At 41.4% G+C, this 24,059-nt stretch overlaps 1 protein-coding gene across 1 annotated transcript in view; it reads left to right on the top strand.

Moving 5' to 3' along the window:
- The first annotated feature begins 4,538 nt into the window (after positions 1 to 4,538).
- Positions 4,539 to 24,059, top strand: part of MORC2 (MORC family CW-type zinc finger 2) — an 84,733-nt gene continuing 65,212 nt past the window's right edge. Inside the window, exons 1-2 of the mRNA XM_063144257.1 lie at positions 4,539 to 5,194; positions 20,363 to 20,416. Of these exons, the coding sequence (XP_063000327.1) occupies positions 5,127 to 5,194; positions 20,363 to 20,416 (122 nt within the window). The 5' untranslated portion in view covers positions 4,539 to 5,126. The remainder of the gene's footprint in view (positions 5,195 to 20,362; positions 20,417 to 24,059) is intronic.

Raw genomic sequence — 24,059 nt, 5'->3', positions numbered from 1 at the left:
AAAGGATAGATTATATAGTAGAGCAACAATAGTCTGAGCATTAAAAGCACTTAACCCCAAGAATTTCAAAAAGCCTGGGCAAATAAAGGTTTTTACCTAGCACTGGGCAGGCAAGTCTCCCTGGAGAGTATTTCAAAACCAGGTACCAACGGACAAGGCTGAGAAGACTCCCACAAACTTAGCGTATGCTACAATGCTAGCATATAAGTATACATTGTTATTTTGCAATATGGTAGTGACTCATCCATAAATTCTGAGCACACAAACTTTAGAATTTCTTCATGAGGTAATCTGACATCTTTCCATATTCTTGAGTATGAAATGTAAGGCATCTTGGATGAATTGATGAAACACAAGTTAACATAAGGAGAGAAAGCCTTCTTCTAGTCTGAGAGGCTCCATGGGGTCTTGTACTGCTGAATGCGGCTTTCTTTTATTTACGTCTGGTTCAAGTTGAGATTTAATTTCAAATCCTTTTATCACTTTGGTTTTTCCACAAGGTGGTGCGACTTCTCAAAACCAAGCAATTGCATCGGGCCATTTATCTGGTGCTGCTTAGGGTGATGGTGTGAGCACATTGACACTGATGTAATGTAGAACTGAGATCGCCTTATACTAAATCTAAATACTATTAAATGTTTATCCTAATCCCCCCTGAAACATTTATGCCACTGAAAAAAAACTTTACTTGCCTAGTCCTAGTGCAGTTTTCCCTGATATTACATTTTGCCACTAGTTATTCATAATTATTTCCCTCTAATCTCTGAATATTTCTCTAGCATGTATTTTCCCAATAATGAATAAAAACAACACTCCAGGTGTAGTCTCATGGTGAGACTATGTGTTTTGAGTTTGTTATGCGAAACATTCATTCTCTTTATTAAACCCAGCCACAAAAAGATGAACACTTACTTCAAAACACACAAGAGCCCTATACAAAGTTAAAAAACACATAATTTGAAGATTCTATACTCAGTGTTTCCTTCTCAGTCATTTAGTATTTATATTCAAGATTGGGATGACACTTTGGAAGATGCTGTAGCAACATGCAATCCACGCCCTGTCGCCTAAACTGTGACAATCTAGCATCCATCTTTGGAGTTTTTTCTTTAGGAGTCAGTAGCCATACTTCTATGTAATGCTAAACCAGGATTTAGCATTACATGGCCAAGAGAAACCTCAGAATCATAGAATAGTAGAGTTGGAAGAGGCCTATAAGGCCATCAAGTCCACCCCCCTGCTCAATGCAGATTCAGACACTCCCTCACCCTCTCCTCTAGCTACTCGACTCCAGTCGAGTTTAACTTCACTTTGACTAACTATTGGCTTCTTTTTGTGTACAAACCAGGAATCATGGTTTAAAACAATTGCTAGTCAAGCCCTTGATTATTATGTTGGCTTGCTGGACAAACTAGATTCCTGGTTTATACATAACAAGGCGGAGAGAAGCATTTGAGCGAAGGCTTTACTCATGCTCATGTGCATAACATTAAAACCTGGTTAGGTGTTATATACAAACCAGCCTACTGCTCTTATCTTGAAACAACTGCAAGTTGTATGATCAAAATACTGGAGAAGAAACCAAGAGCATAAGCAGCCTTTATATTAGAGCAGTGTTCGTGCAGATACAGATTTACCTTTATTTCACTTGCATTTTTCTGATGTGCAGGTCAGGATGTTTCACAAAATCTGTTCAGATGTGAGCAATAGTATCAGTAAAATGCTTTCCAAAGTGCGTAAGAAATGTCTCCAAACAATGTGCCAGCATTCACAAAGTCTGTACCTGAAAAATTTCAACCATCACTCCCCTCCCTAAACTGTCACTAACAGCAGTCATTCCAGTAGGCTGAAACAGAGGGATGTAAGATGGAAAACAGGGCCATTTCACCAGCCCTGCTAAAAGACGACTTCCTTTTTTCCTCTTCCCTCCTCATAGTTTTTTCTTTTGAGCTGTGCCTTTTTAGATTTTAAGCCTGTGAGCAGGGACTGTCTTGTTTTCATTTAGTGTACTGAAGCTCCTAAGGGAGCTTTTTTAACTAAGTGGCTTAAAATAAATAAAACCTTCCTTGTACAGTTTTTACAGGTAACAAACAGAAATGGAACTCTTCCTGCGCTGTCAGATTTAGCTTTGGTTCTACACAGATTTGTTTGACAAATTCTAGTCTTCATAGATTTGTATTAACAGTTTTTAATAATTTCAATAAAATTTGAACTTGCCCTAAGATTTCAATAAAATTTGAACTTGCCCTAATCCAACAGCCTTGTTTCAAAGCATGTTAAAGTTATTAAAAACTCTGCTTGATGTTTTAATAATGTCTTCTGGTGTCTTCCTCAGGACTGGCTCATTTGAAGTGCTTTTCCCCCCTTGATGATCAAAGGATATCAATCCATCCAAGTTATGAAAGTTGTTTGCTTTCACAAGAAAGAATTGAGAGACCAGGAAGCCAATTTCTTCCTCATAAGAATTAATAAAAAAAGAAAATTCCAGAATGGCTTCATGAATAAGCTGGCATCAACTGTGACTTGTTTTCTGAGAGTAGTAGGTATCTTCTCGTCAAACCATTTCCATTTTTGTGTGGAGTTATGCAAGGCTTCAGAATCCATATAGAGCTGTATGTTTGCAGAATGTACATAATGTGGATACAACAGATCTGATGGCAAGCAAGGAATATTAAATAAATGCTCAGAGTGTATAAAACTGGGAGTGGAATATTTCAAAACAGTACTTGAGGAAAGCAATTCTGTGGTCACCAAGAGTATCCCAGGTTTGGAGTCTTCCTTCTGAAGCCATAGACACTTTGACCTTGGAAGGAGACTCTGGAAACCAATCCCTCTCCCCATCTCTGAAAGAACTGCAATGCCTGCATTCAAGGCTGCAAAAATGACCTCAGAGAAGTCTGAAACAGGGCACTGTGATGTGTATGTAGGGGAGGAGAGGCAGGATTATGAAGACTCCTACAGCCTCTACAGTCCCAGCCCTGCACGCCTCTTTCAGGGGGCCCAGAGGCTTGTCTAGAGAGTGGGGGAGGAGGATGGAGAGATGAAAATGACTTCTGTACCTCCTCTTGCCCTACCAGCAGCAGGCCAGCAGGGTACTGGATACTCAGAAGCCTCCAAAATCAGAAGCTTTCATCCACAAAGGCACACCACATGGGACTGCACCCTAAGAACAGTGCAAAGTAGAGAGTTGGAAGAAAAGCAGATAGGGCAGTTCTACTGAATGGTTTTTGCACCTCTTCTTTACACAACAGACTGTTGGCCTCTGCTTTTAAAACCCCAGCACAATCTTCAGAATGTACAAATTTATAGGAAAATTACAGATTACTACTAAAGAAACAAAGCAAAGAGAGAACTGAGCATGTGTGCATAGAATCACAGAAATGAGATGATGTATGGTGAAAGAAGCACAGCAAACAGCTGCTTTTCCCTAAAGCATAATGGATCGGGAATGACACTGCTGGCTAACACAGAGTTGCTCTTCAACAGCCATATTTCCAGCAGATAAAAAGCAGATTCCAGAACAGTTTTCAAGATGTTCGCCCATATTGCTATGTTCTCCACTTTCTACCCAAAAAGATATACATCCCACACACACACCTAAATTAGTAGTGTGTGAATATATAGTGTAGTTATAAGAGATAATTCCAAAATTATACTGCAAAAAAACAGATTGCCTACAGTTCATAACAATTGCTCTTCTTGGAAAAGATGAACAGATTGACCCTTTATTATTCTCTAGGATTTGCCTCCTCAGGGGAAAGTGGGGAGGGGGAGCAAGAGAGAGAAACTGCAATAGTTTAATCCCACGTAAGACGCAATGAGAACATTACCCGAATACTGTTCTTTTGAACTTCAGGATAGCCAGGGGAAAAAGGCTACACCTATGAGGGATGGAGTAGATGCCAAAACTACCTTGAAATTGGAAATCCCTTATCTTTAATGAAATGTTTTAAGAAACAAGTCAAGATGACGGTTCTTTAAGCAAAAGGAAACACCCAGCAAATAAACATTACATGCGCTAATCTCATGAAAAGTATGGTGCGGATGAGACGGTGAGCAAAGTCACGCTGACGAGGGAGGACGCGGCTCGCATAAAAAGAGCATTCAGCCGCCATTTTAAGACGCCGTCTTCTTCGGTTGGGTCAACTACGCCTGTGAGGAAAATGGCTTCTTCGGGCACAGCCACTCGCGGCAAGGTAATCCGAGGAGGGAGCCCGCGCTCGCGTCGAAAGCGTAGGGCAAGCGAGAGAAGGGAGGGAGACAACACGCCCGCGATCGTCGTTCGGGGGTGGGGAGAGAGAAGGAAAAGGCCCGCGCGCTCGCACCTCACACTCCCGTTGCGCGCCACAGATGATCTCGACGAAGCCGCCTCAACCGCGAAGAGTAGAATAAAAGCAACGCATGTTCCCAGCGCGCACGCGCCAAACGCCCTCCCCCCCCCCCGCTCTAATTCTAAACGGTCGCGCATTATAAGGGGAGGGGAGAAACCGTTTCCCTTACACGCGTACACCCCGAGACGACGTTTCTTTCTCTCTCGCGGCGCCATGTTTCGTTTGTCACGTGGCGCAGACTGGCCCAATCGCTGGGAGGCGGTGACGACCATTCTCCGCCTTCCCCCTCAGCGCAGTGTGTGAGGGAGAGAGAAACCGTTCGGTCGCGAAGAAAGCGGGTGGGGAAAACTAAGTAGCCGGCGGCGGCGGCCAAAAGAAATCGAGAGAGAGTTAAGCGCCGCTGCTATCACGAGATCTCCTCAGAAGAAGAAAACGCACCCATCGAGAGAAGACGGTCGAGGAATTTGGGGGGTCTGGGAGGGCGACTATGTCGGGAAGTCGGTAAAGGGAACATCCGCATCGTCCTTGCGAGGCTGTGAAGAAGGAGGGGGGAAGAACGAAGAGCCAGGATTCCACGCGCTCACCTGCGTGAAGAGAATTGCGATTGGCGGGGAAGCGCGCGCCTTTTGATAGGGGAAGATTCTGGAAACTTCGATTGTGAAGAGAGAGAGAAACGGGCGCGCGCGCGCGCGCTTTCTTGGTTTTCTTCCCTCAGAGGCAGGGATTTGGCGGGAGCCGCGCGCGCGCGCTGGGGGGAAGGAAGGAGTGGGCGGGGCATCGTGTTCGTCCCCTGTCATGGCCTTCAGTAACTACAGCAGTCTGCAGCGTGCTCAGCTGACCTTCGAGTATCTTCACACCAACTCGTGAGTAGGAAGGGAAGAAGGCTTTGGGACTCAGTGCAGCATTAAGAGATCTCTATCCTTCGTTTCTTGCGCGCGTTGGCAATAGCTGCTAATCCAGAAAAGGCAAAACGTTGGATTCACTGGAAAAAGACGCTAAATATCGTCGTGGGAAGAAACAAAGGAGGATCCTACCCTTTTGTGGAAGTTCAGCCAGGATATAGCATGCTCAGTTTGCATCAGGGCCTCGAAACCCAGTGTTGTGCATATGTACATGCAGGTTATTGAGGAATCCATATATTCCAGGTTGATAGAGGCTTGCCATTGGCCCTAATGAATGAGAAAGAAGAGCATGAGTAGTAAACAAAGGCAAGATGCTGGATTGGAGAATATATCAAATTCTGGCAGATGTGTGATTGTGCAATGTTTGACGAAGAATTGAGAGAAAGAAGCCCTGCCTAATGGGCAAAATAATCCAGCTGATGTTTTTGAGATGCCCAATAGGTAGATTCATTTATAATGTTATTCGAGTGCATAAGACTGCTCAATCAGAGAGCATAGATTTTGTCTTACTGTTAAAAGGTAGGTAGGTAAGTATTTAAACCATATTAGAATTAGGGCATGAATTACACACATCACTTGTTTTATACAGAAAATGAAGTTGAGAGTAGATCCCAAGTTCGTAGTTCATCAGGACATGTAGTCAAGTCACTCTCAGAAAATAATGAGTGAGAGAGAAGATGCTGGATTCCATAATAACGTAACATCAATATTTAAGAAGTTGCTTTGATTATTTGTAAATGGCTACATATCTTACTATAACATTTGCTTTAATCTAATGTAGTCTGCTGCTGTATTTTCATAGTCTGTTTAGGTTAGATTCAGTATACTGGAATTTCGCATAGCTTGAAGAAGCTAAGCTGGATTTACCTTGCTTGTTTTTGAATAGATATGAAGAAATAATGCATTCTTTGAGCTTTAACGATTATTTTGATGACCTAAACGTTTAGGTTAGGCCTTAATTAATTTTTTTTCTTCAAAAATTACATATCCTGAAATAAGAGAAAGAAAGTTTTCTTTCAAGTACACAGCATAGTATAGCAGTGGTGTGTTTGCATCTTGAGTTTTATGCAGATCTGTTTGTCCATCCTCTCCTGTTCCCATAGTAGTGTTGGAAATGGTACTTAAAAGTGGCAAGCAAAAGGATAGAAGAGATTGAGTTTCATATAAAGAAAAAAATCAAAACATTTCAGGATATAGCACTTTTTAAAAAGTGTGCATATATAACTGAACAGTTTGGAAAAAGTGAATAGAAGCTATTTAACTTTTTACGATACACCTGTAAAGGTTTACCCACAGTTGACCTGTGAACCCTCTGCCTTTTTGAGAAGCAAAAGTTGGTAGTACAGCTCAACTTGAAAAAGGCACTAAGCAAAATTATGGAATGTACTCTTAAGAAATGACACAGCAGTAATTGATAATATATCTTATCCCTTATATCTTGTTAGCATAATATTTGAATACTAATTTGTTTAAAGAATCTGTAGAACCTTAAAGATGAACAGTGATTTATTACTAAGGCACAAGGTTTTGTGGGCAAAACTCACTTTGTCAGATGCAAGAATGGATAGAAACAAGATGAAAAAGTCAGTTGTAGTTAGGTAGAAAGTAGACATTCCATTTCAATTTAAAGAGACAACTACAGTATTAAAAAAGTGAACTGCAAGATGGGACTTGACACACTGTAATGACTAAGCTATTCAAATTATCATTCCTAAAGTTTCTCTGTTGCAAGACAGTCACTTTGAGATCCGTTACCAATGACATGGAAAGTTGAAATGCTCCCCCATCTTGTCTAAGTCCTATTTTCAACATCGTAGATGTCTCTTTAAATTGAAATGGAATATTGCTTTCTACGTGACTGTAACTGACTTTTTAATCTTTTATTCATTCCTGCATCTGACGAAGTAGGTTTAACTCACGAAAGCTTGTGCTTTAATAATAAAACCAGGGCTGTGGAGTCGGAGTCGGAAACAATTCTTGGTTTACTGGAGTCGGAGTCGGTAAAAATGTACCGACTCCTAATAAACTTAAATTATATATAGAGTTGCAATATGTCCCTGAAAACCAAGATTGTCCTGGATTCCAGCCAATTCCAAAATATTCTAGCTGGTTGGACAAAAATCCTGGATTTGTAGTCCAGCTGGCCAGAGAAATTCAGACACCATCAGCAGCAGAGAAAAAGACGGATCAATGTGCCACCTTTTCCAGAGCGCCACTGCTCCTTCACAGGCAGGCTCAGACGAGTCACCATGACTCAAGTGCTCCAAGCGTGTGAGTTCCAAGCACAAGAAAGAGTTTGGTAATCTTGGCTGGTTGCGGTAAGCGCTGGGCTAGGTTGTTTGTAGGGGAAGAAAGAGTTTTTTGGGGTGTATGAGAGAGGGAGGGGGGAGGAAGGAAAGGAAGCCCAAAAACAAACTTTCACTTTTAACTGAATAAAATACAATTGTTATGAAGTAGCTCTGCTGTGAGTGAGCAGTACAGACTCCATTTTGAGGCAGGCAACAGTCAAGGTGTCTTCACTCCTCCATCTCCAACAGAGATGAGGGGAAAAACACAGGAATGGGGCTGAGAGTAATCACGGCTAGGTCAAGCAATTTATTTAAATAAGAATCACCTTACTTAGCCACAGATGCTCTATGACTAATGTCTAAAGATTCCTTACGTGTGTGTGATATAGAGTCTCATTAGAACGTGTGCAAATTGTACACGGGTCTAATGAGAGCATGTCACATAACACAGTAAAGGAGATTTTTATTTGGATTTTAGAAAATATAACCTCATTGTTTTCATTTTTGGGCTTCTTTAATAAATAAAATAAAAAAACCAGAATGTCTTAGCTATAGCTTTTAGACCCGGGCTTTGACAGGTTAGGGTTCTAAAAAGTTGCATGCTTGCAGTCGATGTAGGAAATATATAGAAAATTTATTTCTTATATCGATATATAATTAAAGGAGCCGGAGTCGGAGGTGCCATGAATAAAGGAGTCGGAGTCGGAGGTTTTATGTGCCGACTCCGCAGCCCTGAATGAAACGCTGTTAGTCTTTAGGTGCCACAGACTCTTTATTGTTTTCATACCACACAGCTGTCCCTTTTGATGTCGCTAAAAGGAAGAGGCTTGTGATGGATTGTTTCTAGAATTTCTCTTTTGTCTTAAATACTTCAAAACAATGGTGCACTGTGGTATTGAAGAGTGTTTAGTTTGTTTTTCAATGCATGGAACAAATACTTTGGAACTTTCCGTACTTGGAGATATTGTGTTGACGGTATATAAAAGGCAGTAGCCATACTACTGCTTTATAGCGGTATTGAAGTGCACTGACAACTGTTGTGGCCCATTGACAGATACCATATACTGCTTTCATACCGCTATATCCTGCTAGGTGTGGCGCCTGCCTTTTACATACCGCTTTCATACTGCTTTCAGAGTGCAATATCCTGCTTAGCAATACATGCAGCGAAGAAAGCTTTTTTCTCTGCGAATTCGCGTCCAGCTGAACTGTTCAGGGTGGTGAGGGGTGTAACGCACACATCTTCCCCCCTGAACTCGATTTTAGAGCCTTCGGTAGTTCGCTGTGATGCCTTTAATGATCACTTCACAGATAAAATCTCTCGGATAAGAGCCAACTTAAACGCACTCATTATAGCAGAAGTTGACAATGGAGCATCCAGCAACTCCGTGAGTAAGATTACACTGGATTAGTTTCAGTTAGTGAGTACCAGGGACGTGGACAAGCTGCTTGGACGAGTGAGAAAAACGACTTGCCCTCCCGATCCCTGCCGTTCTTTGTTGGTCGCCCAGGGAGGAAATGCAGTTAGATCACAATTGCAACGTATTATTAATGCATCTCTCAGGGAGGGTAGTTTTCCATCATGTTTAAAAGAAGCGGAGTTACGGCCACTTCTAAAAAAAAGCCCTCCCTGGACCCCCTGGATCTTAATAATTATAGACCATTATCAAATCTTCCATTTTTGGGTAAGGTGATCGAGAGGGCAGATGCTCACCAACTCGAAGCAGTGTCGGATGACACAGATTTTCTAGACCCATTTCAAACCGGCTTCACAGAAGGATACGGAGTTGGCTATGGTCACCTTATAGGATGAGTATTGACAGGGGAAGTGTGTCCCTGCTCGTACTTTTGGACCTCTCAGCGGCTTTCGATATCATCGACCATGGTATCCTTCTGGAACGCCTAAGGGGATTAGGTATCGGGCACTGTGCTTCAGTGGTTATGGTCCTACCACTTGGGCAGGTTCCAGATGGTGATGCTTGGGGATAACTACTCCTCGAAGAAGGAGCTGCTGTGTGGCACACCACAAGGTGCCATCCTATCCCCAATGTTATTTAATTTTTACATGAAACCACTGGGAGAGATCAACCAGAGGCATGGGGAGGGGTGCTATCAGTATGCTGATGACACACAAATATATTTCTCTATGCCTTCGACCACAGTGTCAGCTAAGGATAGTGTGTCTCCTCTGAATAAATGCTTGGAGGCGGTAATGGGCTGGATGAGGAAAAACAAACTGAAGCTGAATCTAGACAAGATGGAAGTACTTGCTATCAAAGACCAGAACTTGGGTTTGGAGGTGTGTCAACCAGTTCTGGATGGGATTACACTCCCCCTGAAATACTGTGTTCGCAGCTTGGGGGTGCTTCTGGATCCGTCACTCCGAATGACAGCCCAGATAGATGTGATGGCCAGGAGTGCCTACTATCAGCTACGTCCATTCCTAGAGTCGGAAAACCGAAAGTTGATAGTGCATGTGCTGGTAACTTTGAGGCTCGACTTCTGCAATGTGCTGTACATAGGATTATCTTTGTGCCTAGTCCGGAAACTTCAACTAGTTCAAAATATGGCAGCCAGGTTGGTCACCGGTACAGCTAGGGGTGTCCACATTACCCCATTTTTTAAATCTCTTCACTCGCTGCCAATTAGTTTCCGAGTGAAGTATAAAGTGTTGGTTATCATCTTTAAAGAGCCTCGTGTGGTACAGAGTGGTAAGCAACAGTTACTGTAGCTGAAACTCTCCCCCGGCCTGAGTTCGATCCCAGCGGAAGCTGGTTCTCAGGCAGCCGGCTCAGGTCGACTCAGCCTTCCATCCTTCCGAGGTCAGTAAAATGAGTACCCAGCTAGCTGGGGAAAAGGTAACTGCGACTGGGGAAGGCAATGGCAAACCACCCCGCTACAAAGTCTGCCAAGAAAACATCAGCGGAAGCAGGCATCCCTCTAGGAATCAGTAATGACTCAAGTGCTTGCACGAGAGGTTCCTTTCATTTCCTATCTTTAAAGCCCTACATGGTTTTGTCCAGTCTACCTGCGAGATTGCCTTCTGCCGTACAATCCAGCCCACACACCCAGGTTCTCTGGGAAGAACTTCCTTCAGCCATCCAAAACTAGGCTGACAGGTATTACATAGAATCATAGAATAGTAGAGTTGGAAGGGGCCTACAAGGCCATCGAGTTCAACCCCCTGCTCAATGCAGGGATCCACCCTACAGCATACTTGACAGATGGTTGTCCAGCTGCCTCTTGAGTGCTTCTAGTGTGGGAGAGCCCACAACCTCCCTAGGTAACTGGTTCCATTGTCATACTGCTCTAACAGTCAGGAAGTTTTTTCTGATGTCCAGCTGGAATCTGGCTTCGTTTAACTTGAGCCCATTATTCCGTGTCCTGCACTCTGGGAGGATCGAGAAGAGATCCTGGCCCTCCTCTGTGTGATAACCATTTAAGTATTTGAAAAGTGCTATCATGTCTCCCCTAAATCTTTTCTTCTCCAGGCTAAACATGCCCAGTTCTTTCAGTCTCTCTTCATAGGGCTTTGTTTCCATACCCCTGATCACCCTGGTTGCCCTCCTCTGAACACACTCCAGCTTGTCTGCGTCCTTCTTGAAGTGTGGTGCCCAGAACTGGACGCAATACTCTAGATGAGGCCTAACCAGGGCCGAATAGAGAGGAACCAGTACCTCACACGATTTGGAAGCTATACTTCTATTAATGCATCCCAAAATAGCATTTGCCTTTCTTGCAGCCATATTGCACTGTTGGCTCATATTCAACTTGTGATCTACAACCATTCCAAGATCCTTCTCATTTGTAGTATTGCTGAGCCAAGTATCCCCCATCTTGTAACTGTGCATTTGGTTTCTATTTCCTAGGTATAGAACTTGGCATTTATGCCTATTAAATTTCATTCTGTTGTTTTCAGCCCAGCACTCCAGTCTATCAAGATCACTTTGAAGTTTATTTCTGTCTCCCAGGGTATTAGCTATCCCACCCAATTCTGTGTCATCTGCAAATTTGATAAGCATTCCCTGCACCTCCTCGTTCAAATCATTAATAAAAATGTTGAAGTGCACTGGACCCAGGACTGGGCCCTGCGGTACCCCACTCGTTACCTCTCCCCAGTTTGAGAAGGTACCGTTGATAAGCATTCTTTGGGTCCGATTCTGTGAATCCACCTAATAGTTGTTCCATCTAGCCCACTTTTAGCTAGTTTGTTAATCAGAATATCATGGGGTACTTTGTCAAAAGCTTTGTTGAAGTCAAGATATATGACATCCATAGCATTCCCACACTCAAGGGAGGTTCCTTGATCAAAAAATGAGATCAAATTAGTCTGACAGGATTTGTTCCTGACAAATCCATGCTGACGTCTAGTAATCACTGCATTGTTTTCAAGGTGCTTACAGATTGACTACTTTATAATCTGCTCCAAAATTTTCCCAGGGATGGGTGTCAGACTGACTGGTCTGTAGTTCCCAGGTTCCTCCTTTTTGAAGATAGGGACAACGTTAGCCCTCCTCCAGTCGTCTGGCACCTCACCCGTCTTCCATGATTTTGCAGAGATAATTGACAGCAGTTCTGAGAATTCTTCCATTAGCTCCTTCATTACTCTAGGATGCAGGTCATCGGGCCCTGGAGATTTGAACCCATTCAAAGAAAGTTGGTGTTCCTTGACCATTTGTTTATCAATCTCAAACTGCAATCCTGCCCCCTCAACTTGTGCTTCACTTTTTCCAGGAGGTCAGAAACCCGCTTTTTGGAGAAGACTCAGGCAAAGTAGGAATTGAGCACTTCAGCCTTTTCTTTGTCATCTGTTATCAATTTGCCATTCTCATTAAGCAGCTAAACCACCATTTCTTTCCTCTGTCTTTTACTACTCATGTATCTGAAGAAGGCCTTTTTATTGCTTTTAGCATCCCTCACTAATCTTAGCTCATTCTGAGCTTTAGCCTTCCTGACGCCATTTCAGCACTTCTTTGCCTCCTGTCTGTACTCTTCTTTTGTAGACTGGCCTTCCTTCTACTTCCTATATGTATCCCTTTTTGTTTTCAGGTCATCTCTAAGCTTTTTGTGGAGTCACATTGGTTTCTTCTGTTGTCTTCTATCTATTTTCCTTGTTGGAATTGTTTGTATTTGTGCCTTTAAAATTTCCTTTTTTAAATACTCCCACCCATCTTGCTCTCCTTTTCTCATTAGGCTCACTTGCCATGGGACCTTACTTACCATAGTTCTAAGTTTATTAAAATCAGCTTTCCTAAAATCCAGAGTACGTGTATGACTACACTCAGCTTTTGCTTCCTTTATAATCAAGAATTCAAGTATGACGTGGTCACTTTCTCCCAGAGTTCCCATAACTGCCATTTTATCCACTAAGTCATCCCTATTGGTCAATATCAAGTCAAGGATTGCTGATCTTCTAATTTCTTCTTCCACTCTCTGCAGGAGGAAGTTAACACCCACACACGTCAGGAATTTCTTGGAAGGTCTGCTTTTGGCATTATTTGTCTCCCAACAGATATCAGGGTAATTTACTACATCATACTTCCTTGAAATACTGGCAATTTTTTTCTCAAAGGTTTCATCCTTGTCTTCTCCTTGATTGGATGGTTGGTAGTAGACTCCGATTATCATGTTCTTTTTATTCCTTGCCCCATTTATTTTAATCCAGATGCTCTCGGTGGGGCTCCCAGCCTCATCCACCTGTATTTCTGTGCAGGGATAGGTATTTTAAACATATAGTGCAACTCCGACTACCTTTCTATTTCTTCTGTTTGAACAAGTTATATCCTTCAGTTGCTATATTCCAGTCATGGCAGTCATCCCACCAAGTTTTAGTTATACCTATCAAGTCGTATTTGCCTTCATGTAATAAGGACCTTTTCCTCTGCTGCTCCCAGACTGTGAAGTGGCCTGCCAGAGGAGATTTGTCAACTTAACAGTCTTTTAGCGTTTAAGTAAGCTATAAAGACTGATCTCTTCCGGTAGGCCTATCCAGTGGAATTTTAGGATGCTTTTAGTACCGTATGTTTTTAGGGAGTTTTAATAATGTATACTGTGTTTTGATTAATTTCTTACGTATTTTATACTTGCTGTTGTTCCCCGCCTCGATCAGAAGGGAGAGGCAGGTTAGAAATAAATTTATTATTATCATTATTATTCGTGTAGATTAGGCATAGATGTGCGGTTGCTGTCAGCATAATGCTTTGATAGAACAGCATACAAATTCGTGTACAGTTCTGTCTCTGCAACTCAAAAGGTTATTGTATTGCTGGGAAAAGTGCAGAAAAGGGCAACTAAAATGATCAAGGGTCTGGAATACATGAAGTGTTTGGGGTAGCCTAGAAAAAGGGTGAGTATGGAGTAGGGCATATGATAGAGGTGCATAAATTCTGTTTGGTGTAGAGAAAGTTGGAAAGGAGAAGTCTCTCTCTTGTAATACTAGGGGCTGCGGTCACCCAATGAGGCTGAATGGTGGATGTTTCAGGACAGATAAAAGGGAACAACTTCACACCATCCATAATTCTTTATCGGGCAGTCTACAAGCAAAAGAAATAAATAGTTTAACTATGGAATTTGCTACCGCATGATGTGATGGCCAACATCTTAGCTTTAGAAGTCATAAAACTATTTTTGTACTGAGCCAATAATTTAATTTCTTCCAATTTAAAGATAGGCAATCATATGTTCTGAAATGATATGTTAGTATCATGGAATTGACCAGAGGGAAGGCAACCCTGGATTTAATCCTAAATAATACCACCCAAGACCCTATTGCAAGATCCGAGTGTTGTTGAACCATTTCTAAGTGATGATTACAATGTTATCAAACTCAATTTATATTTAAGTAGAAAACTGCCAAGGAGGCCCAACATGGCCACATTTGATTTCAGAAAGAGAAACTTCTCTAAAATGAAGGGACTGGTACAAAGGAAATTGAAAGAGGGAGTTGACATCACTCAACACTACAATAATAGAAGCTTAGGTAGAATGTATATTCGAGGTCAGGAAGGTACCACCAAGTCCCAGTGGTCACCGGTATGGTTAATTAGCAATATTAAGGGAGCTGTTAGAGGGAAGAAAGTTTTCTTCAAAAAATTGAAGTCTTGCCCAAATGAAAACAAAAAAAATGCAAACTTGAACAAAGGGAATACAAGCAGACAATAAGAGATGGCAAAAATGCATTTTGAGGAGAGTATGGCCGTAGCTAGACCTAAGATTTATCCCTGGATCGTCCGGGGGTCAAACCTGTTCATCTAGGTGAAACACAGGGGATCCAGTGCTCAGGCAGGGGCGAACCCTGGATGATCCCAGGATAAACCTTAGGTCTAGATATGGCCTAAGGTTCATCAAGGACAACAATAAATAACTCTTCAATTACATTGGAAACAAGAAGCCAGCTAGGGAGGCAGTTGGAACATTGGATGACAACAAATGTAAAGGAATAAGAAGATTGCAGTGAAGCTGAATGAATTCTTTTCAGCTGTCTTCACTACAGAAGATATAGGACAGATACCTGTTCCTGAGCTGATATTTTCAGGAAGGGAGTCTGAGAAACTGAAGTAAATGGTGGTGACAAGAGATGAAGTTCTAGATCTTACAGACAAACTGAAAGCTAGCAAATCAGTGGGCCCACATTTTTAAAGAAAAATGTGAAATTGTGGATCTCTTAACAAAAATATGTATCATGTCCTTAAAATTAGCCTCTGTAATAAAGGACTGGAGAATGGCCAATGTAATACCAATGAAGAGATTTGGGGGTGGGATCCAGGAAAGTAGCATAATGGGGCTGAAAGTGACTTCCACAAATCAACCTGTCTCACTGACCTTTTAGAATTCTTTGAAAATGTAAATAGACATCGGGGTGATTCAGCAGGCATTGTTTATCTGGAGATCTACCCTATTTCTTCGATTCTAAGATGCACTTTTCCCCCCATATAAACATCTCTAAAAATGGGGTGCGTCTTAGAATCGCGGGTGTGTCTTAGGGATTTTTTTTCTGTTGGTGGTACTGAAATTAGTGTGCGTCTTACAATCGATGGCGTCTTACAATCGAAATACGGTACTAAATAACTTTATTATTAAGTCTGGGGACTTCTTAATGCCTATGGTCACTGAGGCGCATTGTACATGTATTTATGCAGGATTGGGGAGAGAAAGAGAGCGCCACATATTGCCTATTCCTAGAAGTGAAATTTTTAGACTTAACAAGAAAATGAACTCTTAATTAGAACAAAATTGCTGGAAGCATTTGCTAGTCTTTTTTTTTTTTTTTTTGCTTTATAATGTCTGCAATGAAAACATGGCATTTTGAAGAAAATAAACTGCCTGACAGACAAGGTTCGCACAACATGACAACCCACTATAAATGATCAGCCACGGTGAGTTGTCATGCAAACAGCATGGTTTCCATAAGACAGCTTATTTTTCAATAGCAAGCCACCCTGAGAATGCATGGCTTGTTGTTCATACCCATTGTATGAACAACATACATTCATAAGGGCTCAGAAATGAATTCCACTCTGCGATTCAAATGGAACAATTGCAGAAAGGGTACTGACATAGGGGCCGAGGAAACGAGCTGTGCCGCAATGGCACCTGTGATGCATGCTGGGATCCGGCAGGAGGACTGCGGGGGAAAACAAGCCATGGCAAGCCACAGAATGCCCAATCATCTGTTGGGTTAGCAAGCATACGGTGGCTTATTCTCAGTGTGGCTTAGTGTGATGTGAAAACTCACCCATTAAGTTAAGATGAAATTAGGGCTTGGAAGTATTAGAAATTGGAAAACAGTGGATGTTTTTCTGAAATAATACAAGCTTTTTCTTTGCTTGAAAGTTAACGGTTCTGGATGATTTGGAGCTGCCTCTGCTATTTCTTCCTATTGAATTATCACTGTTGATCATTGAAGTATTGGTGCACTCTCTTTGGGGAAAGCTGCTGTTGGTATTTCTGTAACTGGAAGGAAATGCAAAGTGACAGTATTACTTCAACCCATCCCTTAGTGGAGCTAAAATGCTATTTAGGTTTTACTCTACCCTCAGCATGTTACTGTGATACCAGTACTATATTCTTTCAGTTTGTTGAGAAGTTAGAATAGTTTAAATTGAAGATTTTGTTGGTACCTAATTTAACAGATGCTGAGAATAGATGTGGTTGATAATGGATGTTTTGAGATGTCTGCAAACATAGGTAGATGTCAGTGCTCCAATGACCTGTGGTTATATCATTTTGAAAAACAAAACATGCTGATAAAATTGTCTTGCGTTCAATAAGCGGTGTTCCGTTTTGTTAAGATTTCTGCTAGTGAGTTTCTTGCTCTGTTTCTTCTGTCGGTAAATGTAAAATGGAAATTTGGCTTCCTGGCCTAATATTTACATTGATATAAAACTATGGGATTCTGAATTTGGAAAAAGCCTATTTCTGAGAATGTTACACTTCCATGTAGTAATGAACAAATTGTCCACATACTTCATTTAGGGTGCAACCCTATTGGATCTGCCCTGGATACTTACAATCCTTGCACCTCCCATTCTGCATTTTAGCTAGACAGTTGTTTTCGCCCATCTAGCAGACACTTTGGGGAGGGATAGATGAAGCTGAGGACAGCTGGGGTTAGCTCAGATCCCCACATCCCCAGTCTCCTCCTCACTCACTGATATACCCCTTTCTTCACTCTAGAGCTCACATTTGTGACCTCTGAGTAAGGAATCCAAAAAATCCTATGACCCCCTCCCCTAGACAGATAGGATTGTTCCCTCTGGTGTGGGACTCCTTTGATTTGCTTTTCTTTTCTTTTAATGTCTTGACATTTCCAACAGTGAAGCAATTCGATATCCTAAAGGAGATGTCTAGAATCAGTGCAGTGATCTTTTGGCTTATTCGTTCTTGGTATGTTGTAGATGTGAAACTCATTTCAGCTGTCAGGAAGCTATCACCTTCATTTGTTCTTAATTCATTTATTACATCTTTTGTATACATACTTCTCAGCAGTTTGTTGATAACGTATCCGACAACCTTATTTATATTCCAATTAAGATGATGAACTAAAATTTAAATTAATTTAGTCTCAGATAGGTCAGTGTAACTAAATTGTTTCAAGTATTCTGACAAGTCTTTTTAAAGCCAGTCAGGCATAAACTCGTCGGAAAATTCATAAATCTTTAGTACAAGATGCTCTAGGAAAGTACCGTTTGTGGGATTTGATTAGACTTGTAGGTGGCCGAATTGCACGCTCTCAGGGCTACTCTGTTGTTCAGACAATGTTCGGGGAGGCCGTTACTTAAAAGCGTTTTTTGGCCACATAAACTGACCACCTCAGGTAGTCACACTCTTTATTATAAAGTAGTAACAGCTTCACAATTTCAGATCACATGGATTCATGTGAAGCCAGGCACTGCCCTCACACAGTGTGAAAGCTTTTTCCCCTCCTGGTGCACTTTCTCTGCTATCTCCGCTCTCTATGAATTGCAAAGGATGGGGGGAAATAATAATAATGATAATAATAAATTTCTTACCCGCCTCTGATTGGATCGAGGCAAGGAATAACAGCAAGCATAAAATACTGATTAAAAACATAGTATACACTATTTAAAAAACATCCTAACAGCTTCTGAGAGTGCTCAGAAGCCCTCTCCTGGCAATTTATAAGTATCCTATATGCAGAATATAGCAAGGTTTGAGGAGAGCCAGCAAAGAGGCAAACTTGCATGATCCTTCAGTCCTTGCCTGAGGGTTTTTCTGAGGCTTGCTTGGTAAGAATAGTGTTGTTCACCTCTTTTTAGGCAGGCTTAACTTCTAAGCTATTTCATTGTTTGCCAAAAGGATTAGCTAGTAAATGAGACCATGGCCACCCTGTGCTTGTGAGAAAACTTTCAAAACTTGTTTTCTTTTGAACATTGCTCAGGGCAGAGACTTGGAGAAAATGGAATGGGGATAGAAAATTAGTACTTGAATCACAAGTGCTGTGCTGGACCTGTGATGCTTACTGTGGAGCAAAATCCTAGCATGGTGGGGGCAAAGCAATACATTTTATCAGGACCAGGACACTGAGACAAAGACTGCATCCTCATTACCATGAAGGGGGAAAATAGAGTATAAATTGTAGGTCATGCTTGAGGGCATTTATGGAAGCTTCTTTCCCTGCATCTACAAGCTTCTCACGAGTGATTTTCGGCAGGCTCATGATTGGTCACTACAGATATTTACCGTTACTTTTCATGATGTCGTCAACCTCCGGTGCCTTTCACGTGTTTCCAAAGGGGAAACCATCATTTTATAAAACCCTGAAAATGCGGTAATAAATGGAAAATGTGCTATAAAACAGGGCCATCTGGTGGCAGTAGGATGGAAAAATATGGGAAGGAACTGGCAAAAATGGGGACGTATTTTGCCGATCGTTAAATGCATGAAGACTTCGCACCGGTAAGGCTGTGGGACTTTTTCTGAATATGTAAAAGCCCTGTGTTCCTAATTGTCCAGATCTCGTGAGTTTTGCTGGAACCGATTGGGAGAGCAATGTTAGAGCAGAAGAAGCAACATTCTGAACATTGAATTGTTGGCCCACACCAATCGCTGTATCAGAGAGGGTGTGCAGCTTGTGCAGTTCAACTAGAACATAGTTTGAGAAACAGATTTTTGCTTAAGATTGTGACATACTCTGTTGAGCTACCAGTTCCAGAGTTCCTTATATTTAGGCAGAACAGCTAGTGAGAGGGTCAAAGCACCACAATTGGAGTTACTGAACACAGGGACCATGGAAGCCATTGCTGCTGACTTAGAGGCCCAAAATATATATATATGAATAAACGGTTCTTTTGTTTATACATGCATCATGTCTGGTTATAAATACAATTCAAACAACCAGAAATAGAAGGAGCTTAAATAAAAGAGAGTAAATGAAGCAAAAGGGCACCAACCAATCCATTTTGTCAAACCAGACAAAGCCTTTCCAAAGTATATATATATATTACCAAAGTCTGGCTCAGGTAATATATGAACTATGGATGGAATGGAGTTGCGGTGCATGTTGGAGGGCATGTTGCAAGTTTGTACTGTTCCCCCAAATATGCTCCCTACTGTGTCCCTACCCCATTGAACTCAGTAGTCCTAGTTCTGATGAAACGTGTAGGATTGCACCTTAAGTCTTTGAATAAGTCTTTGTTAAGCAGCTATCTCTGCAAGTAGGCACTTCCTTGGGTCATTGTTGTAGTAGTTGCAAATATACCAAGGTTAAGGATCTGAAAAATACAAGCAGGTGACCTAATGGACCTAGCATTGAATGAATATTATTGGAACACATTGAGATCCGACGCAGTCTCAAGATGGTATTTTTATTTCTGGATTAGCAGTAGTTGCCAACATGCATTTCCCTGGGAAACCTTGCTGGACATTTGGAGCACCAAAAAGCACTGTTTGGATGAAGAATTCCCTTTTGTCAAAAGCTGATCTCTGAAATAAGAAGAATTGCTTCCTTGAAGAGAAACCCCTTAATGCTGCACTAAACTGTTATCAATAATGTCTGGCCAAAGATTATCTAGCACAAGTTGTGAAACTCCAATTAATATTTCACCACGCTTGAACATTTTGGGGGAAGATTGTTGTTGTTTAAATAGACAGAATTTGTTGCTGTTGGGTTTGGGGGCATGTGCGTTGCTTTGTTTTGTTTGCCTCTTAAGGACAACTATATAACTAATTATTTTCTAATCTTGGCTGTGACAAGGATTTCTTTTACAAATAAGTTTTTTTTAATGGTTCAGTTTGAAATGTGTAAGATTGGAGTAATGCACAAAATCTACACTACGTACCAGATTCAAAATAACGTCACCAACTCTCTTTGACATTGCAGAACCACACATGAATTCTTGTTTGGGGCCCTTGCTGAGCTTGTAGATAATGCCAGGTATGTAGTCAAGATTGTAACTATATAAGAGGTGCTTGGTATATTGTTATAGTCTAGCTTACCTAACTGAGGCTCGGCTATGAGGTTTTCTTCAGAGTGGACAGTTTCGCTTTCTCCCACGTTCATCACCCCCCCCCCCATTTTTAACAATTTTATTGTTTTCTACAAAGGAATAGGGGAAAAAAGACAAGCAAAGAAGGAAAACTTAACAAAACATTACATTCTAATAAAAACATATATACAAAACATATAAGGCTATGTTCCATTTAAGGCAATCTTCATGTCAGACATAGAGGCTATCAGTTACTTCACTTTAGCCAGCCCAGTATTGTGTGTTAAGACCACAGATTATATGTAAAAACCACAAACAAATACATCATTCTTTTGCAACTCTTGTATATACTCTATTTATTATTTATTTATTTATTACATTTATATACTGCCCCATAGCCGAAGCTCTCTGGGCGGTTTACAAAAGTTAAAATCAGTAAACATGAAAAATATACAAAATTTAAAACCATCAAAACCATAAAAACAACAGTTCTGGGGTCCATTAAAAAACAAACAGCTTTGTTAAATGCTGTTAAATGCCTGGGAGAAGAGAAAAGTCTTGACCTGGCGCCTGAAAGATAAGTGTTGGTGCCAGGCAAGCCTCATCAGGGAGATCATTCCACAGTCGGGGGGCCACCACCGAAAAGGCCCTCTCCCTTGTTGCCATCCTCCAAGCGTCCCTTGGAGTAGGCACTCGGAGGAGGACCTTAGATGTTGAGCGCAGTGGACGGGTAGGTTCTTGTCGGTAGAGGCGTTCCATCAGGTATTGTGGTCCCAAGCCATATAGGGCTTTATAAGTTAAAACCAGCACCTTGAATTGAGCTCAGAAACGTATAGGCAGCCAATGCAAATGGGCCAGAATCGGCGTTATATGTTCAAACTGCCTTGTTCCAGTTAACAATCTGACCGCTGCATTTTGCACAAGCTGCAGCTTCCGGACCGTCTTCAAAGGCAGCCCCATGTAGAGGGCATTGCAGTAATCTAATTTGGAGGTTACCAGAGTATGAACAACTGAAGCTAGGTTATCCCTGTCCAGATAGGGGCGTAGCTGGGCCACCAACCGAAGTTGGTAGAAAGCACTCCGTGCCACCGAGGCCACCTGAGCCTCAAGTGACAGAGATGGTTCTAGGAGAACCCCCAAGCTACGAACCTGCTCCTTCAGGGGGAGTGCAACCCCATCCGGTCAGAAGAACCTCCCACCAGCAGCATTTCAGTCTTGTCTGGATTGAGCTTCAGTTTATTAGCCCTCATCCAGTCCATTGTCGCAGCCAGGCACCGGTTCAGCACATCCACAGCCTCACCTGATGAAGATAAAGGAGAAGTAGAGCTGCGTGTCATCAGCGTACTGATGACAGCGCACTCCAAAACTCAGGATGACCGCACCCAATGGTTTCATGTACATGTTAAACAACATGGGGGACAAGACTGACCCCTGCGGAACCCCATACTGGAGAGTCCACGGGGCTGAGCAATGTTCCTCAAGCACCACCTTCTGAAGCCGACCCGCCAAGTAGGAGCGGAACCACTGCAATGCAGTGCCTCCCACTCCCAACTCAGCCAGACGTTCCAGAAGGATACCATGGTGGATGGTATCGAAAGCCGCTGAGAGATCAAGGAGAATCAACAGAGTCATACTCCCTCTCCTGTCTTTCTCCCAACATAGGTCATCATACAGGGCGACCAAGGCTGTTTCTGTGCCAAAACCAGGCCTGAAACCCGACTGAAATGGATCCAGACAATCAGTCTCATCCAAGTGTGTCTGGAGCTGGCCCTATCAGAGGTTTCCAGTCCAATATGAACGAGGTTGTTGATTTTTCTCTTACTAGTGCCATAAGTTTGGCCATTTACGCCATCTCCAAAACCTTGAGCAGCCATTCCTACGTTGATCGTACTTGTGTATTTTTCCAATATTGTGCATAGAGTAGTCTGGCAGCTGTTATGTACAAAAACAACGTTCCTCCTTTTTTTAAAAAAGTTGATCATCCATAAGTCCCAACAAAAACGTTTCTGGTTTCATTTGTATATTTGTCTTTAATATTTTTTGCATTGACAAATGGATCTGAGTCCAAAAAGATTTTGCTTTTTTACATGACCACCATATATGGTAAAAAGTTCCTTCTTGTTCTTCACATTTCCAACAGTCTCCCAAACAGCCCCTGTACATTTTTTGCTAATTTTGAGGGAGACATATAACATCCATACATCATCTTATAAAAATTCTCCTCAAGTCTGGTACTTAACATATATTTTAAATCGTTTACCCACATATTTTTCCGTAATTCCATTGGTACATTGTACCCAAAATTTTGATCCCATTTTATCCCATTTGTTTGTTCATTCTCTGTCTCAAGTTTTAACAATAGCGTATACACCTTAGAAATAACATGTTCATCATTAGTACATAGGGCTGCTTCAAACATTGATTTTGTTTCCTCAGATCCGCATTCTTTTACGTCTCTTAAACTTCTCCATAATCTGTAGGTAGGAGAACCACTGACATATATGGCCCTCCTTTAACAATCCTTCTCTTGCTTTTAGTTTATATTCCACTTGAGACACTTCCAATACATGGCTGTACTTTAACCATTTGTGCTCCCTAGATAGATCTCTTCTGTGGAAGGCCTCCTGGGCCGATGCCCACATTCGTGTTTTCTGGCAGAGTCTCGATTTATATTCACATTCATTTTTTAAAAAATCTGAAGTTCTTTACATCCCATTAATAAAGGGATTTGGCCAATTTTTATAAAAGAAATGAATGAAATTTTCACCCATCCTTATTCTTTAAAAAGGGGATAGTACTAGTTACATAGTGATTGTATTTAGCTTTGCTCAAGATAATTTCTACTAGGTTAATGACATTTCGACTTTACATCAGCGTTTAAAATTTGAAAAAATCAGTGTGTCTGAAACCAGAAAGTAATATAATGGAATTTGGAGAGGAAGTTCTAGGCATGGAAACATGCACAAAAAAATGCAAAAAGACTGAAGGAGGGGCTGATGGGTAACACTTGACTGGAAGAAAAATACTTGGAAGAAAATAGAAGATGGAAGTAAACATTTTAAAATTACCTTTGTACTTTGTTTACCCACTTTTTTATTTTATTGTATTGCATTTGTATACCACCCTATAGCCGAAGCTCTCTGGGCGGTTCACATAAGATAAAAACACTTAAAATGATATACAAAAATTAAAAACCACAAAAACATGCAAAATGCACGTACATTTAAAACCACTACAACAACTTTACAAATGAGCCAAAAAAACAGACCCAGGCTCATCACATATTGCTAAATGCCTAGGAGCAGGCATATAGATGGATAGACTCTAAATAGAACATTTTCTATGGGTACAACCATGGAAGGCTACTTCATAGAATTAGAAGAGATATGCAGGCTATCATGTCAGTTCATTCTCTGAGTTTGACGAGTATGTGGAATAAGATGCTGATAACGATGTACATTGTAAAATATTATATAGGAAATTATGATAGCAAAAGATCTGCTAGAAGTTGCTTTATACGGTATAAATTGATTCCAGTTATATAGCCATTCCCATTTAATATGAAACCTATTTACAAGAACTTTCCCTTAA

This window comes from Elgaria multicarinata, chromosome 18 (assembly GCF_023053635.1).
Source record: "Elgaria multicarinata webbii isolate HBS135686 ecotype San Diego chromosome 18, rElgMul1.1.pri, whole genome shotgun sequence".
Taxonomy (NCBI): domain Eukaryota; kingdom Metazoa; phylum Chordata; class Lepidosauria; order Squamata; family Anguidae; genus Elgaria; species Elgaria multicarinata.
Note: the sequence above shows the minus strand (reverse complement) of the source record. Positions and strands in the feature narration are given on the sequence as shown.